This window comes from Pavona decussata, unplaced genomic scaffold, assembly GCF_977016875.1.
Source record: "Pavona decussata unplaced genomic scaffold, jaPavDecu1.1 SCAFFOLD_178, whole genome shotgun sequence".
NCBI lineage: Eukaryota > Metazoa > Cnidaria > Anthozoa > Scleractinia > Agariciidae > Pavona > Pavona decussata.
In genome coordinates, this window is record NW_028145588.1 from 611088 (window position 1) to 632393 (window position 21306).

A 21306-nucleotide genomic window follows, 5' to 3' on the forward strand; every position below is an offset into this window, starting at 1 on the left:
CCAGCCCCAACCAATGGAGGTACGTGGATACAAACGAGAACCCTGCAGACCTTGCCACACGTCGTCTGAGTGCAGAAAGTCTCGCGGCTTCAGACTGGTTCACTGGACCGCGCTTCTTACAAGACGAAACAGCAGCAACAAACGGAGAACAAGAGGAGATTCCAATAAGCGAAGACGACCCAGAAGTTAGGAAAGAAGTTTCGGCTTTCAGCACACAGACAAACAAACGCCATGGTTTGGGAGCTGATAGGTTCTCACGTTTTTCAAGCCTTTCCTCGCTGCAGCGCGCAATTGCAAATCTTATTGTTCTGGTCAAGGAGTTTAAACGGAGAAAATTCAAGACTCGAGAAACAAGGGAGCGGAAGCCAGTGGCAATAAAGACTGCACCGCGGCTGCGCAACCCCACATTAAAGGAGCTTCAGCAAGCCATGACAGTCATAATTCAGACCGTCCAGGAAGAAGCCTTCGGAGAGGAGCTCAAGTTGTATCGTGGTGAACATCTCAGCGGGGATAAAAGCCGCCGCGAGCGAATTAGTGAGAAGAAAAGTGAAATGAAGAAGTCAGCCCTATATCGATTGGATCCGTTCGTTGACGACAATGGCATACTTCGCGTAGGTGGCCGCTTGCGACGTGCAAGGCTGGAGTACAAGGAGAAACATCCCGTGTTATTACCTAAGGGTTACCACGTCTCAAAGCTAATAGTACGCCATTATCACGGTCAAGTCCATCATCAAGGACGACAAATTACACATGGCGCCATCCGACAAGCTGGTTATTGGTTAGTGGATGGAAATCACGAGGTAGCAAAGGAGCTCAGTCTATGTGTTCTTTGCAAGAAGCTACGTGGACCTCGCCTAGAGCAGCGAATGGCTGATCTACCGGCCGACAGGGTAGAGGCTACCCCACCTTTCACTAACGTTGGCTTTGACGTTTTCGGACCCTGGCTGATTCAGACTCGAAAGACGAGAGGAGGAACCACCGGTTCTAAGCGTTGGGGTCTAGTCTTCACCTGTCTCAACAGCAGGGCCGTCCACATTGAGGTCTTAGAGTCTATGGACACAAGTTCCTTCATCTGTGCGCTTAGACGCTTCTTCGCGCTTCGAGGCCCTGCATCGCTACTCAGGTGCGATCGAGGTACCAATTTCATAGGAGGGAAGTCAGAACTGGATGAAGCAATGAAGGAGATGGACCAACGCAGATTGGAGCGATACGTCAAAGAACAAGGTTGCGAATGGCGTTTCAACCCACCATACGCTTCGCATTTCGGCGGTGCATGGGAGCGGCAGATAGGGACCATACGCCGCGTGTTGGACGCCATGTTCTTGGAGCTCGGGGGATCGAAACTCACACACGAACTGCTAGTAACACTAATGGCAGAAGTTACGGCGATTGTTAACGCACGCCCCATTACCACCGTCCGTCCGATACGGAGGAGCCTGAACCCCTCTCACCTTCCATGCTTCTGACTATGAAAACACGACCTCTCGGTCCCCCGCCTGGAGAATTCCTACCTGTAGACCTGTACTCACGGCGTCGTTGGAGACGAGTCCAATACCTTGCAGACCAGTTCTGGTTGCGATGGAGGCGGGAGTATATGCAGACACTACAAAGCAGAAGCAAGTGGAATAGTTCAAAGCGAGATCTCAACGCTGGTGATATAGTCCTTGTCAAAGAAGACGGCGCCCACCGAAACAACTGGCCTCTGGGACTGATATCCGAAGCTATCAAGAGCGAGGATGGTGCAGTAAGGAAGGCCCAAGTCGTACTGTGGAGAGAGTGCAAGAAGAAGACGTTCTTACGCCCAATAAAGGAGCTTGTTCTGTTGGTACCCGTACAAGCCGATGGAATGCAACCTACTGAACACCGAAGTAAAGTTTAATGGAGCAAGGATTGATCATCCTTGGGCGAGGAGTGTCACGTTCCTGACAAGAACAATGCACCTTAGAAACACTCAGGGACTATTTGTTCTCTTATGTTTGTAGCTTTGTTTTATTGATTGCATGATTACCGAATATCCGTTTTTTGGCTAGCCGCACCAAGCTTTTTTCATTATTATTTCCTTTACGTCAAAGACATGTATTAAGATCCTTTTTCTGTAAGCACGTTTCTCAGTTGCGAGGAGTTTTCAAACTGTAAGGAGTTCACGGAGCTATTTCTAACGGAGTCTCTAAGAGAACGTGGAGTAACTTGTTCTCAACCCCGGAGTCAAGATCAGACGTAAGTTACGCTTGTAAAATTCCATGTATTCTTTCCTTTCGTTTTTTACGGCGTTGAATTCGTAGTTTTTTTGTTTCTTTAAACTTAGACAATTGTATTCTTTTTAGTTTTCACCGCAAGTGTTGTAAATAGACGGCTCAGCCTGATCCTAATAAACGCATTAGTCTTGCTGCCCTTGCCGTGTACTTCACTGTGGTTGACCTGGCGAACTCCAGTACACAACACCCCGTGTCTGCGGTACTGGGAACGCGACAATTATTATTATTATTATTGTTGTAATTGACGTTTTCCCTAAGCTAAATTCCAATCTGATAATTTTTTATTACTCCGGCTTTTCCTTTAGAAAGAGTTGCTGAATTGGGTAATAATGACAGTAGAGAGGAGTTACCCCTTGGCGTTATCGCAGAACTCAGATGTTATGATGGCGATCAAAGATTGCCGGTGTACAAGTGGGGTTTGACGAAAGGAATTTCTACCGATGAAGCGGCCAACGTTATACTTCAGCCATGTTTCGACCGTACACTTATAGCCACAGGTATCCCAAGAAACGTTTCCAAAAATACTGTCTTTGTAGTAGACACCTCCAAACACTTGCATGCCGCCGATGTCCGGTGCGATGATCTGGGGGCGTGGCAATGTAGGGGCTCACCCAAGTTCCATTACTCTTTTGACGAAAATGGTAAATGTTGCAGACACGAGCACCCCGACGATTGCCCAGCCGGTCACGTATTGTACACAGTACAACGACAGTATTTCAGTAACAAAAGCCTACCTTCCTTACGCAAGTCCTTTATAAGTGCTCGTCAAGCATCGTCAACCTTACCCCAACATTTGGTCGTTGTACAATACATTTTTGGAGATGGAGAGCAAGAGGTGGAGGTCAAAAGCCACGGAAACAGCAAAAGGGAAGGTGCGCGAGCGTTCAAGCGTACGCTGCAGAGTACCAAAGAGAGTGTGGTCGAGAAGTTAAAAGAGCTACCCCCCCCCCCCCCCCCCGTCAAGTAGCGCACGTTATTGTAGACGGGAAGGGAGGAATTATGAAGGTTGAGTCGTCTGGAGATTTTCCCAGGAATAGAGCGCAGGTTTACAACCTTAACAAAGAGGTAAAGCGTCGGAAGGTTGATCCACCAATAACCACTGGTGATCCTCTGTTGCAAATATTGGCGAAAGCAAAAGAAGAACAACAGGGTCGGAAAGAAGACATACTGATCAGAGAAATACCTTTGTTTCCAGAGCCAATCATCTTTCTCGCTACGGAGCAGCAGCTGATTGACATCGAACATTTTTGCACTAACCCTGAGAAGTTTTGCATTCTGGGAGTGGACTGCACATTTCAGATTGCTGATTACTATTATACATTCACAACCTACCGCAACATGATGCTGACTACGGAGAAGGGACACCATCCAGTATGCATAGGCCCGGGAATTCTACATAAACAGAAGCTGCTAACTTCATACAAGACATTGCCCCTTCTTATGACAAAATATCGTAGAGAAACGAGCGATGTTCTTGTCTTTGGTACGGATGGCGAGGAGAACTTGTACAATGCAATGGCAGAAGTTTTTGTCCATGCCAAACACCTCCGTTGTGACATTCATTTGAAGGACAATGTTAAGGGAAAGCTAAATGAACTGGGCATTGGAGGAATCGCAGCCTCAGAGATCTTTTTCGACATTTTTGGAAAGGGCATGGGTAATGTAGCGGAGGGCGGACTCGTGGATTGTAATTCAACTGAAGAGTTTGACGTGGCTTTCGACAATGCCATGAAAAATTGGAAAAGCTTGCACGAGAATGGAGCAAAATTCTGCGGCTATTTTGTGAAGGAAAAGGCAGATGTAATCCGCAATTGCTGCACAGCTGACATTCGTTCCATGTGTGGACTGGGTTTCCCACCAAAAGTTTACACTCAGAACGCCAGTGAATGTATAAACCACCTCGTTAAAGCAGAGGATGACTCAAAATATGGAAAGAAGGCAATCGGGCTTCCACTTGCAATAGAACGCATTAGGACTGAAATAAGGCGGCAGCACGAGGAACAATTTTTGGCTGTTATTAATCGTGGAGAATACCAGTTAGCTGTCGAGCTTTCTCACCTTGGTGTGGAAGTAAAGGACTTTTTCCGGAAGAGCGATTCTCAGAAGAATTCTCTAAAAAAGAAAGTCTTTTCCGCGTCGATGTCAGACGCTAGAAGTGATCTAACAACACAGAAAGAGAAAAATGGAGACACTCAATGCACTTTGTCTGTAACTCCTGAAAGAGCTCAGATAATTGAGATTCCCTTTCCTGTACTGCAAGGAATGTTTGAGAAAGCGGCGACGATGGCGAAGGATAAATCGGCGGTGTGGAGAATTCCAGACCAAGAGAATGACGTGACAATGCGTTTTATGGTCCACAGCAAGACGACAAGAAATCCCCGACAAGTTCAAGTCAATGTGAAATCTGGGAAGGCGCAATGCGACAAAGACTGTTTAAATTGGGCTAGCTACAGCATGTGTTCACATACTTTGGCAGCAGCCGAGACAGCTGACTCTCTGAAGGAGTTCCTTCATTGGTTTAAAGGGAGGAAGCGCTCGCCAAAACTTTCGGCAATTTCCAACCTGAATATGCCGAAGAACTCCGGCCAAAAGGGTGGTACGCGGCGAAGGAAAGGTGCCAGCAACAAATCTTCAACGGAAGGAAGACCAACCGTTTGTAGTCGGGTTCTGCAACCTAGCAACAACGCAGTGGCTCATGTGCCAACAAGCCATGTAGTTCCAGACCATTCCCCAGCCTAGCAGAGTCATCCAATCCATGTTCAGATGCAGCCTAGCATTAATCTTGGTATTGCAGAGAATTCTCCATTCGCCTACAACTACCCATTTGGTCCAACCACCGCTCACACATTGCCTTGTTTTCCTGGGCAGGGCCACGAGCCACCAGAAAACATGCAGGTGTGCCATCCTCAACGTCCTAAACCACCCACAGGAATCTTTGCATTCGCCTTTTTATCATTTCTTGACAGTAGAGTGTCCCGATGTTATGGCTGCGCGCACTCTCTGAAGCCAGAAGGCAAATGACCTGGTAGTAACAACAAGACTACATCGCAAGTACGTCAAGGATGGCATGCAGCATGTCTCTCCTGAGGTGTCTTCAGTTTATTGCCATGTCAACCTCTACTGTGTCACCGCTGCGTTTCCTGGCTTTCAATCAAGTCTTTGCCAATCGCCGTCCGACCTCGTGCCATTTCTTCTTCCAGAGCACAAGGCTATGGCTTTTACCAGACTTGGCGTTTTTATTTAGTTCGAGTTCGTAATCCCCAAAATTTCGTTCAACAGAGCAAACACATTGCAATTCAGTTTTGGCGAATGCCGACATTGTCATGCGACTTTTTCCCGCGCTTTTCTTGGCATGGCCGCGCCTGCAAGAGGTTACGATTACGATCTTTAAAAAAATTGATTCAAAAAAATCGCGCTAACTTTAGTTCACAGCTACTAAGCTGAAGAGTATAACGGTTTTTTAGATCACCTGTCGAATCAGGGGAGCATCATCATGTATTAGGTTTTTCATCATCTTGTATTAGGTTTAGCGAGGTGACTAGCGTCACATTTACATTTATTGTTGCTGTTGTTTCGTTACTAGGCCGAACGTTTGGACATTATTGTAAAACTTTTGTTGATTCAACAGTGTTAACAGTGTTTCTTTTTTTGTTATTGTTGTCGTTGAACGTAGTTACTAAAACAAGGAATGACCTAAAATGACCTAAAATGATCTAAAATGACCTAAAATGACCTAAAATGATCTAAAATGACCTAAAATGACCTAATCTGAATCTAAAATGACCTAAAATGATCTAAAATGACCTAAAATGATCTAAAATAATTTTATTTTTTTTTTTAATTTTATAACAAAGACTAGTGAGCAGCACAACAGAAGACTTCTTGTAGTTTATTTCCGACGCGTTTCGTCTCTACCGGAGATTTCTGCAGGGAAATTCCCGATAATTACTGTATCACAACCGCGGCTTTGATTGATGCAAAGTGTCTAGTTTTTCCCCAGCAACGTGGTTTTGATTGGTGCGAAGTTCCAAGTTTCGCTAAGCAACGTGGATTTGATTGGTACGAAGTGCCTAGTTTTTCCCCAGCAACGCAGTTTTGATTGGTACGAAGCGAAGTTCTATGTTTCGGCCAGCAACGCGGTTTTGATTGATGCAGCTATTTTATATGAAACTGGCACAGAGTTATCTTTTATTCATGCGCTACCCTTGACTTGTTAACTGCATGTTTATATAAGGAAATATAAGGATCGTCGCCATTTTGACGAGTTTGAAAAAAAAGTATTTGTATGGAAATCCGATGTCAAATAATCTTGATAAAACATCGCTTCTAAAAGATTCATGAATTGGAAACTTTTGCCACTAGAAAGAGGATTAAGAAAAAAAATTGGAGGGACGTAGCTGTGCCAGAAAGCGTCCAGTCGTGTTTTGAATTTTTCATACATTTGTCTGCAAAGCGAACCAGTGTGAACTGCTACTAAAAATAGTTCGCGGGAAAAAATACCGAAAACCGTGATAAGGCCTATTGATGCACAGATATGCCTTTACATTGTTTTCAAAAGCGTTTTATCAGTGTTTACACAAGTATTTAGCCTTGTCGTGCGGCTTTTAATGTGCGACCGGTAAACGAACCCGAAAAAAATTGGTCAGTGCCGATATTTTTGGGTCTTTCAGACCGACCAAAACAAAAAAAGATTCGCTCTAGTGCGGTTTGTTTACGCAACTTTGTCATCGAATTGGCTTACGTCCAACCATCGGCACTTTTCGTAAGCACTCAGTTCTGTAATTCTGTAATTTTATCTTGGTTTCACTTTATTTAGATCATTTAACAATATTTCAGATTTATTTTAGATCATTTTAGATCATTTTAGGTCATTTTAGGTCATTTTAGATCATTTTAGGTCATTTTAGGTCATTTTAGATCATTTTAGGTCATTCCTTGTTTTAGTAACTACGTGTCGTTGAACTAATGCGGAAATATTACATTTACGTTCTGATACAATATAAAGAAAACTAGGGAATTATTGCTTATTATGATTTCGTTACAGTTAATGTTGAAGTGAATTAATAGTAAAAGTAAAGAATGAATTGTTTGGAATGTATACCATTGACATTGTTTGATCGGATCACTGTATGGATAATCAAGATAAAAAGAGAAAGAAAAGGATCTGCAAACAAAATAAAGTTTATTGTCTCATTTATTGTTTTACCAATCCACCTTTTACCAATCCACCTTTTACCACTCCAGTCAATGTTTTACAAATCCAGTCCACTCCACTCCAGTCCATATTTTACCACATGCCATAAAGACTGAGCGGTAAGAGTAACGTAAATTTCACAAGCTTGTTTTGTCCGTAAATCCATGTTAGAACGACCACATAAGAACAGACAACACACCCAGCCCTAAAAACTTGTACTTTTACAATTCGTTATAGACATCTCGAGCAATCTTTGTGTTTGTGAACAGCCCATTAGACGTCAAAACCTTCTGTTCGCTGGTTACTGAATGGAGTTATAGAAACAATTTGTTCTGTTCTTTAGATCTTGTGGTCTTTGTGAGGAGAAATACCATTATTGAGTTAACACATCGCAAAGAATTTGCTACGTGCTGTTAAAAGATCGGTTTTGAGGAAAATCGTCTTACCTGTAGGGCGGTGTCGGTTTTTAGAAGAAAACGAAAGCGGTTTGCGGTTTCGAAGGAACGAAATGTGGCGCTTTAGGGATTGTACGACCCCCTATAATAGACCCTCTTCAACGTGCTCATTTGTCCGAACAGATATAGCCCAAATTTCAATTGCCACAAAAAAATAGATAGGGTGACAAAGGGTCGCCTTGCCTTACACCTCTTTCTACCTTATTCGTACTAATTTTCGCGAGGCTTTAATTTCGCGATTTTCGCGATTTGTGAAAAATCGCGAAATTAAAGACTCGCTAAAATTAGGATACGCGAAAATTAAACACGCGAAATTTAATACACTTCTATAATTGCTTTAATTAATGATTAACTGCGTTTCTAGCTACATGGTAATTGTCAACAGTCTATTTATCTTCTACTTCAACACTTTCTTCATCCGAATCACTCATTTCTTCTTCTTGTACATGTAGCTCTTTCAAAACATCTTTCGTGCAGTCATCGAACTGTGTGGCATAGGTATTTAAAATCACATTTTTACAATTGACTTTTACATTGACTTTTACTAAGTACCATACTGCAGTAGCATTTGATTGATTTGCAGTATTTGCTTGATTTGTCTGATTATCAACGCCATTTCTATTACGTAATTGCAAATCATGATTGTAAATCAATCGTTATTTTAATAAGTGATCATTCAATAAAAACGGTTTTCTAAGTCTGTCTTTTGACAATTTTCGCGAAATTAAATGCCCTAAATTTATCATTTTTTGCAAAATCGCGAAAATTAATGCTCGCGAAATATTCGTGTTCCAAATTCGCGAAATTAAGTGCCCGCGAAAATTAGTACGAATAAGGTAACTTAAAAGGCTTGGAAAATAACCCATTATTTATAACAAAACTTGAGAGATTATTGTAGAAAGTTTTAATCCATCTCATCAGGGTCGGACCAAAATTAAAGGCCTCTTGTGGTTGATAAAGAAAATCCCATTCAATAGAGTCAAAGGCCTTTTCAAAATCTATAAACAGTAGAACACCAGGTAACTTTAACGATTCACTGTAATCTATAATATCCAGGATTGAGCGAGCCACCTCTCCAATTAATCTACCCTTGATAAAACCGGATTGATTATAGTGGATTATTTGAGGAAGAACGGTTTTTATTCTGTTGGCAACGACCTTAGAAGCAAGCTTGGAGTCAACATTGACTAATGAAATCGGTCTCCAGTTTTCCAAAAACATTCGATCTTTACCTTTTTACCTAAAGTGGCAACGCGAGCGGAGTCTCGATTATCACTCAAAGTAACCTTTACCATCTCGACTTCTATATTGGTAAATTCAAGACCTTGCTTTAAGCCGTTAATCTTACCCCGACAAGTTAATTAGCTGTCATGGACTCGTGTTGCTAGGTTTAATGCACCAGCAGGACATTATGGCCTCCCCCGTTGACTACCGCCTTGTTGTGGTGGGGGAGCTTGCGTGCCTCGATGACCCTGAGAGCTATACCGTCGGAGATCTTCCTCCAGCAGGTTCAACCTTGGCGGGCAGGTCGAAGGGTAGAGGCCAGACTAAAGGGTAGTCACTGGTCCTCCAGGTTGGGGGTTGGGCGTGCGGCTAATCCCCGCACCTTATAAAAAATGTCCGATTACGGAAACCGAAAAGAAGATTGACGAACTCATCCGGGGGTGTCGTCGGGCGACGTGTGAGCTACCCGATGATGGCTTCCTGAGCTGGAATTCTGGTATCGCATGTATGACAGATGTGGGGCAAAGCCGCAAGGACCCCCGCAACATGATTAAGTCGCCTGGGACATCCCTTCTGACACCCAAAACTACCCTGAGACTTGGGTGTTGGAATGTACGAACACTGTACCAAATAGGAAAAACTGCCAATGTCACAAAGGAATTCAGGACCTACAATCTGGACATACTTGGTCTAAGCGAAGTTCGTTGGACTGGCTTTGGAGAACTGAAAACAGCAACGGGTGAGAGCATCTTGTACTCGGGAGCAGAAGAGGTGCATCATAGAGGAGTAGGACTCATTCTGAAGAAGGATGTAAGAAGAACGCTGCTGAAGTGGAACCCTGTCAACGAGAGAATCATGAGCGCACGCTTCAACTCGCGCTTTGCAAAACTCACTGTCATCCAAGTTTACGCGCCTACCAATGATGCCGAAGAAGAATCTAAGGAAGAATTCTATGACCTGCTGCAGCGGGAGGTAGAAGCAACACCCAGACATGATGTACTGATTATAATGGGAGACCTGAACGCCAAAATTGGAGGGGACAATGAAGGATGGGAGAAGGTGATGGGTCAACATGGACTTGGAACAATGAACGAGAATGGAGAGAGGTTGGCAACTTTCTGTGGCAACAATGACCTGGTGATTGGAGGCTCTCTATTCAAGCATAGAGACATTCATAAGATCACATGGACCTCCCCAAATGCAAGAGATCAGAATCAAATCGACCATATCATCATCAATGGTAGGTACAGAGGTTCGCTGATGGATACCCGAGCAATGAGAGGGGCTGATGCCAACTCGGACCATCACATGGTGGTGGGAAAGGTTAGGCTAAAGCTATGCAGCACAAAGAAGAAGAGCAAGGAAAGGATCATCTTCGACACCACAAAGCTTCGAGATCCCTGTGTTAAAGAGGTATTTCGCCTGGAAATAAGCAACCGATTCCAGGTGTTGGCAGCAGATGACATAGAAGATATTGAGGAGAGGTGGGGGCAATTCAAGAAGGTCTACAACGAAAGTGCCAGGAAGGTGGTGGGTGAGAAGAGGAGAGTGAAGAATGACTGGATAAGTGGAGAGACCTACAGGAAAATTGAAGAGCGACGACGATTAAAGGAAAAGATAGGAAGTACATGGTCTGCCCGCCTAAAGGAAAGAGCTACTACTGCTTATGCAGTGAAGGATAAAGAGGTGAAGGCCAGCGCCCGTGCAGACAAGCGGAGAAGGCTTAACAACTTAGCAGAAGAAGCTGAAATAGCAGCCAGAAACAACTGCAGCGGTGACCTGTACCAGCTTACTAGAAAGATAGCTGGACAAGGAAGGAACATGACTACCATCAAAGATAGGGAGGGTAAGCGACTTGTAAATGAAGATGAAGTCTTAGAGCGGTGGAGGGAGCACTTTGAGGGAGTTCTGAATGTACCACGGCCCGATATACCACTGCCAGAAATGGGCCAAGCACCTGAAGTCATCACAAGCATAGACACTGGAGACATATCAGTTGCTGAGATCAGGAGAGCTATCCATCGTTTGAAGAATGGCAAGAGTCCGGGAATGGATGCCATCAGTGCTGAGATGCTCAAGTGCTCTGAGAATGATGCTGTGAAACAACTCCACTTACTTTTCAACTCCATCTGGAAAGAACAACGTGTACCAGAAGACTGGAAGAAGTCACTCATAGTGAAAGTGCCGAAGAAAGGGGATCTCACTCAGTGTGATAACTATCGCGGCATATCCTTACTCTCCGTACCAAGTAAAATCTTGTGCAGGATCCTCATTGACAGGGTAAAGAGTGGTGTGGACGAAATGATTAGACAGGAACAGGCAGGATTTCGATCTGGAAGGGGAACCTCTGAGCAGATCTTTGCTTTGCGGAACATCCTAGAGCAGTGCCAGGAATGGCAAGCACCCCTGTACATTAACTTTGTTGACTTTTCAAAGGCATTTGATTGCATCATCAGAGAGCGACTTTGGGACATTATGGGACAGTATGGCATACCTGACATCTTTATCAGGACTTTCAAGGCACTTTACCATCAGAGCTCAAGCTGTGTTATAGAAGGCGGAAGGTACTCCAGCTGGTTTGAAGTGAAGAGTGGCGTGCGACAAGGGTGTGTGATGTCTGGCTTCATCTTTGTCCTGATCATGGACTGGGTCATGCGGCACACAAACGATAGAAGACGCGGCTTGAGATGGAAGTTTACATCGGTTCTAGAAGACCTGGACTATGCTGATGATGTTGCTCTTCTCTCAAGCAGATTTGGTGATCTACAGGATAAGACTGACAGGCTAGTAGACATTGCTGGTATTGTGGGACTCAAGATCAACCCACACAAAACAAAGACGCTTAGAATGAACCACAAATGCACAGACAACATCAAGGTAGAAGGAGAGGGTGTAGACGACGTGAAATCCTTTGTATACCTAGGATCGGTGCTAGACAAACATGGTGGCACACAGGCAGACATCAAGAGGCGACTAGCAGTAGCCAGAAATGCATTTACCAGACTACAGAGCATCTGGAGGTCACAGAGATTCAGCAACAAGACCAAGCTGCGTATCCTGAACTCCAATGTGCTGTCTGTGTTACTGTATGGGGCCGCTATGTGGAGAATAACGACAGTTGATCTCAACAAACTTGATGTATTCCACCGCACATGCCTAAGAAGAGTATTAAGGAGATTTTGGCCCTACCATCTGAGCAACGAAGAGCTATATGAAGCATCAGGGAGCATGCCAGTGTCCACCCTCATACAAGTGAGAAGGTGGCGTTGGATAGGCCACATCTTGAGGAAAAGTCCTAACGACATCTCAAGGACTGCACTAACGTGGGCACCCGAAGGTAAGAGGAAGCGAGGCCGGCCAAGGGAAACGTGGAGACGAACTGTGGAGAAAGAAAGGAATCAGCTGGGTTGGCAGTCATGGGAGGCTGCTGTCGCCTCGGCGGCAGACCGGGATGGGTGGCGCAATCTTCTCGCCGGCCTTAAGAGTCCACGTGGGCCCAAAGAGGATAAGTAAGTAGTAAGGACATTATGGCGGCTTTGGCTATCTGTATCAAGCTTGTCGATTTTCCCTGCCAGGCTCTTGACCAATTAATTCTTCTAAATTGCTATTAGTCGGCATTTCTTCTTGTAAATCGGCTGCCCCTTTCCGTGGCCGTAAATTTTTGCTCATGCTCGCCAGGATAAAGAAAAAAAAAAGCTTAGGAGCGGAGCGCGGCGTGTCACGTCCTCGCGATTTGAGAGTCATGCGCGGCCCTTGCTGTTGACTTGGCTGGAATTTCTGTGGTTATTAGCTCTGAGTTAAGGTTGACCACGTTAGTAACAGTTCTGCTTGATGTGGTCTACATTGCTGTAAATCTCATGGGCGACCTTTACGGTTTCTGAGTCTTGGCGTGATCTTGGCTATTGTACTCAATGTAAGTTCAACTCTGCATACAGAATCTGTGCCTGACTGCATTCGACGTATATAATATGATAACGATTTAAATAACCACGGGAAAAAGCTTTTAGAAATCTGTCGGAGTGCAGATCTAAGAATTCTGAATGGTCGAATATCTGGTGATTCATTAGGAAGACCCACATTTCATGGAAAATCAGGAGTCAGTGTTATTGACTATGCAGTATGTGATCAAAATTTATTCCCCCATGTGGCGAAATTCATTGTTAGAGAGCCGTCAAGTTTATCAGATCACAGTTCAATAATGGCATGGCTTAATATTGGCACAAATGATAATCAATTAGCCACAACAAATACCAACGATAGACTAACTCGTTTACCCAAACAATTTATTTGGGAAAGTAATTCACCACAAAAATTTAGAGCCGCGCTACAATCAAGAGATATACAGAGATTGATACACGATTTTCGTATTGACAGTGGGTCAGACAGAAACATCAACACCTCCCTCGATGCAGTAGAAAATATTATTTTAACAACTGCAAAACGCTGTTTAAAAATTAAGGTCATTAAAAACGACATGTTAGACTGCCTGCTAACAAAAAGGATCATGTTTACTGTAGGTAGTGTCGGTCGACACTATCGGTCGGTCCTATCGGTCAACACTCGGTCGATATGTCGGCCGAGTACCGGTCGACATATCAGCCGAGTGTCGGTCGAATGTCAGCCGAGTATCGGTCGAGTATCGGTCGAGTATCGGTCGAGTATCGGTCGATATGTCGGCCGATACTCGACCGACACTCGATCAACGTCCGACCGATACTCAAACGATACTCGGCCGATATCCTTCTTTTGAGCATCTATTTATCGGTCGATAGTGTCGGTGATGTATCGGTAAACTATCGGTGAGCTATCGGTGAACTATCGGCGAGCTATCGGTCGACTATCGGTAAACTATCGGCGAGCTATCGGTGGACTATCGGTCGGCGAGCTATCTTTGATGTAGCGTTGTGGTGGTACAGTAAAAGCGTTGTGGTGCTACAGTAAAACAGGTAGTAGTTATTCGAATGTAAGAAAAAAACAAATCCAAATTCCCTTTTCCTTCTCTGTGTTTTACAACAACGAGAAAATTCACTTAGGGCTAGTCAAGCAGTGAAATCAAAAGCAGAAAGTGCAAAAACAACTGACATATTAAAAAAAAATGGAACAGGGAATTCACTGACGAAAATTACGACTAGGTCGCATGGAAACGAGAAAAAAATTAAAACGGCTGCAAGGATGCAATCTCAAATGTTTATTTTCCAGAAGTTTGATATTTCGTCTAGCAGTAAGATCAAATGGCCTCTGGACAGGTTTTGTGTTGCTTTCTCGCGCCTTTTTTAGGCGTTGACGTAATCGTCTGGTGTGAAACGGGAGGGACACTGGTTTGAAAGCTATATTAAATTTGTTGTACACAACTTTATAATACTGACGTCTAAACTCGCATATCGTAGTGCAATCACGTTTAAAGGTTGCAAAAAATAACAATACTTAATCACCATTTGACATAAGAAACGCCACCACAGTTAGTACTTTTAAAGCCAAGCTAAAAACTCACCTTTTCCATCATGCATTTTTATCATAGTTAAAATCATTGTGAGTTTACTGTTGATTGTAATTTTAGCTTTTTAGCCTTTTTATTCCGTTTTTAATCTTGTCATGCGCATTTGAACACTTCATGAAATTTGCGCATTAGAAATGTTATTATTATTATAGTACACATAGAGCGATGTTTATGAGATAAATAAATAGCTTTTGATGTACAAATGACCCGAGGGAGATTACAAAAAACGCGTTTTTTCGCATTTTAAACTAAAATGGCTGAATTTGTTCTGATTGCTTTTTCTTTTTATTACCGCATTTCGTTTTAAATTTTCGTTTTCTTTTTCATTTTCTTCTTTAGTATACGACATACGCGCTTATATTGATTTCGACCGAAGTTTTTAAACACGCCGTTTGTTTATCGTTGCCAACCTTGATTTCCTTCGGTTAAAAACTGACAATTAAGATACAATTACAATGAATAACACGTCCGCTTTAATGGTCAAATATAACTTCACTATCGAAATTTATCTAAAGATAAAGTAATGTCAATAAGAGAACTCTATAGACCTTTGCATAAATGGCACCCAAATTTAAATAACAATTCTTGATACATCCTAAGCCTCGTGTTTATGTCTCCAGAAAAAGGATTTTTCACATGAATGTGAGGCTTGGGATGTATAAAGTATTGTTATTCAAATTTGGGCGCCATTTATGCAAAGGGTCTCTTGACGAGCTAAATGTTAATCAACGCGAGTTCACGCTTAACTGCACAATATAATCATTTGTCTGAAATCAAATGAGTGAATGAAGAATTTGAGCGTTCAAGCACGTACAACAAAATTTTGCCAAAAGTCGTGGAAAGTTTTATCATTGAAATTGACGATTAATTTTAAATAGAAAAAATATGCTTCTACAGTTTACTATCACATTTTCAAGCTATTGAATGTATTCACATTACTTAATAAAACCATAGAGACAATTTGCAGTCAATGATTTTATCAGTGTTTCTTGTAAAAAGACAAAAAATTGATTTATTGATTGGTAGCAATAGAACCTTTTCTCTTTATCGATTACTGACGTTTATTGCCTTATCGATTAACCACGCCTGGTCCACTGGGAAGAAAGACACCTATCCCATAAAATAGAAACATGACTTAACGGAAATTGTCTACTGATTATGTATACTCGCAATTATGCTGGATTTTTATAGTTTTCACAATTTCAAAAGATTTATCTAAAGATAAAGTAATGTCAATAAGAGAACTCTATAACATTAGAGTTTGAATGGAAAATTCGGACTGGAGAGTTCATGGTGTTATTTTCTTTCAAGCCGTGTTCGAAAAAGAGTCTTGTAGGTGAGCTGGAAATTCTCAGCTAGTCTTCCTTCGCTCTTACCATTTATATGCTGTTAGGGTAAATGAACAAAAATCGCTCGAATTATCTTTAATTAATGATTTAATTGTTTCTTGTTAAGTCGAACGTGCAGTCCGGAATTGCCATATTTTTTTTTTTTAAGTCTGACATTACGCCTGGAGTACCTATGATTTTGAGAGATCTCGAAAGCCATCGTTCCAGGCTATAGATCAATGTTGGTAGACTAAATTTAAAGCAGCCATATCACGATATTTTAAGTAATTTTCCTGTAGTTTTCTGTCAAACTGAAGAAGAACCTACAAGAAATAGTTTTAATTTCTTTTTAAAGTAGAAAACACTGGATAACAAGTACTATAATAATAATAAAAATAATAAACTGAAAATAAACGTTAAAGAGTGAGGAAAATTAAGACAAAATTAATATGGGAGAATAAACTTCGGAAGAGACTGACCGTCCGTGACGTAAAAATGTGATGTCAAATTCAGCTAGAATATGTTTATCATTTACACGGGGATAATTTTGTTACAAATTTGTAAAGGTAGATATACTTTACGTTTTGGTTTCCTTGTAATTGAAAGCGATTATCTTGAAAAATAAGACTAGTGTACTTCTTTGAAGAAGGGCAAATAGCTTATATACATAATAAAGATTTCAATGTTATACTTGTCTTGTCTTTAACTTGAAAACTCTTCCCGGCGACGCGTCTACGCGGAACCTGCCTGCTATAGTCCGAACGTCGTATAATGGCCAATAAAGTAATAATAATAATCATAATGATAATAATTTGTTCTAGCAAGCCTCAAGTTCCCCCGACTATAAAACTTGATAAAACGTTTTTTATATATCGACGCTTAAAAGTACGATATCGACACAGCATCAGTGGAGTGTCGGGCAATTAACGACCGACATATCGACCGAAACTCGACTGAAACTTGGTCGGCCAAGTATCGACCGAGTATCGGTAAGGTATCGGCAGACTATCGGTAAAGTATCGATAAGGTATCGGCCGAGTGCCGACGAGACTAAGACCGTATCGGTCGACACACACATCCGTCGATATATCGGCCGATGCTCGACCGATACTCGACCAACACCCGGTCGAATCGCGGTTGATATGTTGATCGAGTGTCGACCGTTACTCGGCTGATATATCGGTCGAGTGTCGGTCCATATATCGACCGATAGTGTCGACCGACACTACCCACAGTCGTCTTAAACGACACGAGTTACGTAAACTTGCTAATCTAAAGCATAGAGACCCCCTTAATATCACGCTTAGGGAAAAGTATCACACCGTCTTAAACCAGTACAAAAGGCTCCTGAAAGAGAAGAGGAAAGAATACTATCATGCAAAGATTTCGGAACTTGAAAAAACAGTAGATTACTCAAACAGCCGAAGCTTTTTGAATTGTTTAAAATCGATGGACGATTCTGTTCAGGAACGTAATAACCCCCCGATATCGGAAGAAAGTTGGATGTCACACTTCGAATCGCTACACTCTAACGAACCCCTTAATTCACACCAAGAAGTGACTCGCAGTGCGTTACATAGACTAGAAAATGCGACTCATCCCAACTCCTTGGACTACCTTATATCTGAACTTGAAATACTTAAAGCGGCAAAAAAGCTAAAAAACAATAAATCTCCGTATTCAGATAGAATCAAAAATGAAATGATCAAATCTAGCTTAAACGAGTTAATGCCAGTCTATTTACAGCTATTTAACAAGGCCTTTAGCTCAGGTACAATGCCTCAAAATTGGTGCGATGGTCTTATTACACCCATTTTTAAAACTGGATCTAAAACTGATCCCTCAAATTATCGTGGAATCTGTATTTCTAGTTGTCTTGGTAAATTATTTTGCTCAATTCTCAATCAAAGACTCCTCGAACACGTTCAGTCGCATAACATTCTTCATAAATCTCAAATTGGTTTTTTAGCAAAAAATCGAACAGCAGACCATGTCTTTACACTACGAACACTAGTAGATATATATGTCAAATCTCACCAAACAAAAATATACGCATGTTTTGTGGACTTTAGAAAAGCGTTTGATTCTGTCTGGCACGATGGGCTTATGTACAAGTTGTTACAAATCAATGTCGGAGGAAGCTTTTATAAAATTATCAAAAGTTTATACTCGAATTCTACGTGTTCTGTTAGAATTGGAAATAGTCAAACGCGATCTTTTCAATACGGTAGAGGTGTGCGTCAAGGCTGCATTTTAAGTCCTCTGCTCTTTAATCTATATGTTAATGATTTAGCCTTTTCGTTCAACAATATTTTGTCTAACTCGTTATACTACCAAATGGCACCAAACTCAGCTCATTATTTTATGCAGATGACTTAATTATATTGTCACGATCAAAATTGGGATTACAAAATTGCCTTAACAGTTTATCATCATTTTGCAACTCATGGATGCTAAATATAAACCCTAAGAAAACCAAGATAATGATTTTTCAAAAAAGCACAAAAGAATGCGATTATACCTTTCACATAGGCGATGAATTAATAGATATAGTACAAGACTACACTTACTTAGGAACTCGTATTTTGTCTTCCGGAAATTTCACACTTTCGCTTGAACATCTTCGACAAAAAGCTCTTCATGCTTTCTTTAGTCTAAGACGACACACTGATTTTAGTACACTGAAACCTTCACTTGCATGTAAAATTTTTGACACAATGATTCAGCCAATTCTAACCTACAATAGTGAAGTGTGGGGTGCCTTTGTTAAATCAGATTTTAAGTCGTGGGAAGGCTCCAGAATTGAAAAAACACGTTTACATTTCTGTAAACGCTATTTAGAAGTACATAATAAGTCATCCAACGTTGCATGTAGAGCTGAACTTGGCAGATTTCCTCTAATCGTTGACATAAATAAAAAGATACTTAATTACGTACACTACCTCCAAGGAAAGGATGAACATTCTATAGCAAAACAATCCCTAAGAATATCTGTTGACCTTCATTATAGCGGTCAAACTAGCTTTTACTCCAGTCTCATGAAGATGAGTGAATACTATAATTTCCCCAACTTTAATTATAACACATTGAATGAAAATAACATCAAACAATATATAGATCTTATGAAAAAGAAATATATCTCTTATTGGCACCAAACCCTTCAACACTCACAAAAACTCAGCTTTTATTACACAATCAAAAAAACTTTTGGCCCCTCTGCTTACCTAGACCTCACAAGGAAAAACGCTTCTAGGAAAGCATTAGTGAAACTAAGAATAAGCAGCCACAAGCTTTTGATTGAAACAGGAAGATACGACAACATACCCCGTAATGAAAGGGTGCGTAATGTTTGCAACCGTAAAACCATTGAAGACGAAATTCATTTTTTATCAGATTGCCCAAGTTACTCTTCTTTAAGAGATATGTTCTTTTCTAAAATAGAACCTAGCCTTCGAATTCCATTTACACGACTATTAGTAAAAGAAACTTTACTATTGCATATAATGAACTCAACAGACTATTTTATAAACACTCAATTACTTTCATTTGTTTCCTCGTGCTTCGAATTGAGAGATAAACTTCTCTCCGGAATGATTACTTCTACTGTATGAAAAGTTTAAAATAAGCAAAGACTTCAGTTACTTTATTTTATTTTATGTTAAGTTATATTAAGAATTAGTTAACGAATCAATAATTAGCTATGAATAGCTTTTGCAATACTGTATTTGTTATAGTCATGCAAATAAAGCTTGTTGTTGTTGTTGCTGTTGTTGTTGATCCCCATGAAATTCTATTGTTCTCTCTCTCTGCATTAAATCAACTATTGTAGTCTTTAAGATGACAAAACAACTGTCTGAGGAAAACGGAGGCGGTCCTTTTTGTCAGCAGGGAAATTATCAGGGGTAATATAATTAAACGCGCTAAATAAGCATGCTGCAATATTAAAAATATTGCAGTGTGCAGGCTACAATTATTAAAAATATTGCAGCCTGTTTTAGCACAGGCAGCCCAAGCTCAATATCAGAGAACCGTTGAATTATAAGGATTTGTATGGGAATACAACGGATTTGTGTAAAATGGTAGAAGCTAACCTTGTTTTGTGAATAAAATCAACTTACCCTGTTTCTACTTGTATTCTTTGTCATTTACCAGCTTTTCATGCCGATTCGAAGCGATTTCGGCGAGTTAGCGTCATTCGGGTTTCCACTGTTAAGTGTAACGAAAGGCCGAACAGTGTTTCAGCAATGCCCGAAGCACGAAACGGAATAAATCCGTTGAAATCATCCCTAGTGTCCCAATTCCTTCATAGCATCAAAGTAGAGATGCATATATATATCCTGCCAGCGGAATTCCGACTCAATTGAAGCCGTATCACGTTTGCTAGAAAGATTTTCTTTCAAGTAAGCTCGCTTCTGAGATTTCGAAAGATGCTTGGCCAGAACGCCATGGACACATTGAACGTTCGAACAGCACGCTGGGTAACAAAAGTTCTCTAGCACGGGGGGAACAGCGGCCAGCATGCAGTTGTCTACAGGCAAACAAATTTGTTCCCGAGGTCTCCTCTTGTCCTTTTTGTCGAGATTGTCAAGGGACCATTGTTTCCATCGACCAATCAAAATTACTACCGGACTATTCAACCTTAATTCCGGTACAGAATCAAATATATGGACAACCTGTTGTCCTTTTTCCCGGAAATTTTGAAATTCCTCGAATTTTCCTCTCCATTGGTCATACCATTTCACCAGATGCTCAGCCCCAGTTTCTTACGTGATTTAAAAGTTACCCTCGTTACCCTCGCGTTTTCTGAATAAATTTGCAATTCTACTAATTTAGTTTGTGTAATGTGGTCGAACTATCCAGGAGCTTACGTCGTAGGAGCGGCATTTTTATTTCTGGGTAGTCCGCAGTTTCTGTAGAAGTTGAAGGAGTTGAAATAATCGTGAGGCAGCATAAGATATATTTTCAGGTGACTTTTTCGTTATCGTTGAGACGTGCAGAGACGACCACAACAAGAACGTCAGAAAACAATACAATGTAGTTTTAATTAGCAAAACACTGACTCTGCACGTGCGTTGTAAACTTTGATACATTTCTTTGTCGTCATATACAAATCAACGACGTGTAATCACCATTCAAGGTTTTATGAAGAACGTCAACACATGATGATTTAAAAAATATTGAGGGGCCGTAGCCAGGGTGAAACATAGTTAAAAATTTTTTTCAAAAGCGATCTCTGGCTAAAAGATTAAAAACTAGCGAAATTACATTCTTATTATTTCGCAATTCACACTTTTGTTTAAAAAGTTCTTAGTAGTCTAGGGGGGATCTTTTTGTCCCCCTTTTCGAGGGGGAA

At 41.4% G+C, this 21306-nt stretch overlaps 2 protein-coding genes across 2 annotated transcripts in view; one reads left to right on the forward strand and one right to left on the reverse strand.

Annotated features, from left to right (window-relative positions):
- Nucleotides 1-21306, reverse strand: part of LOC146463384 (uncharacterized) — a 432669-nt gene that overhangs the window by 127934 nt on the left and 283429 nt on the right. The gene's annotated exons all lie outside the window — the stretch shown is intronic.
- LOC146463387 (uncharacterized) lies at nt 3639-5176 on the forward strand. Its single transcript, XM_085084502.1, has one exon. It carries the CDS (start codon nt 3696-3698, stop codon nt 4992-4994), a length of 1299 nt encoding a protein of 432 aa, XP_084940628.1. The 5' UTR covers nt 3639-3695; the 3' UTR covers nt 4995-5176.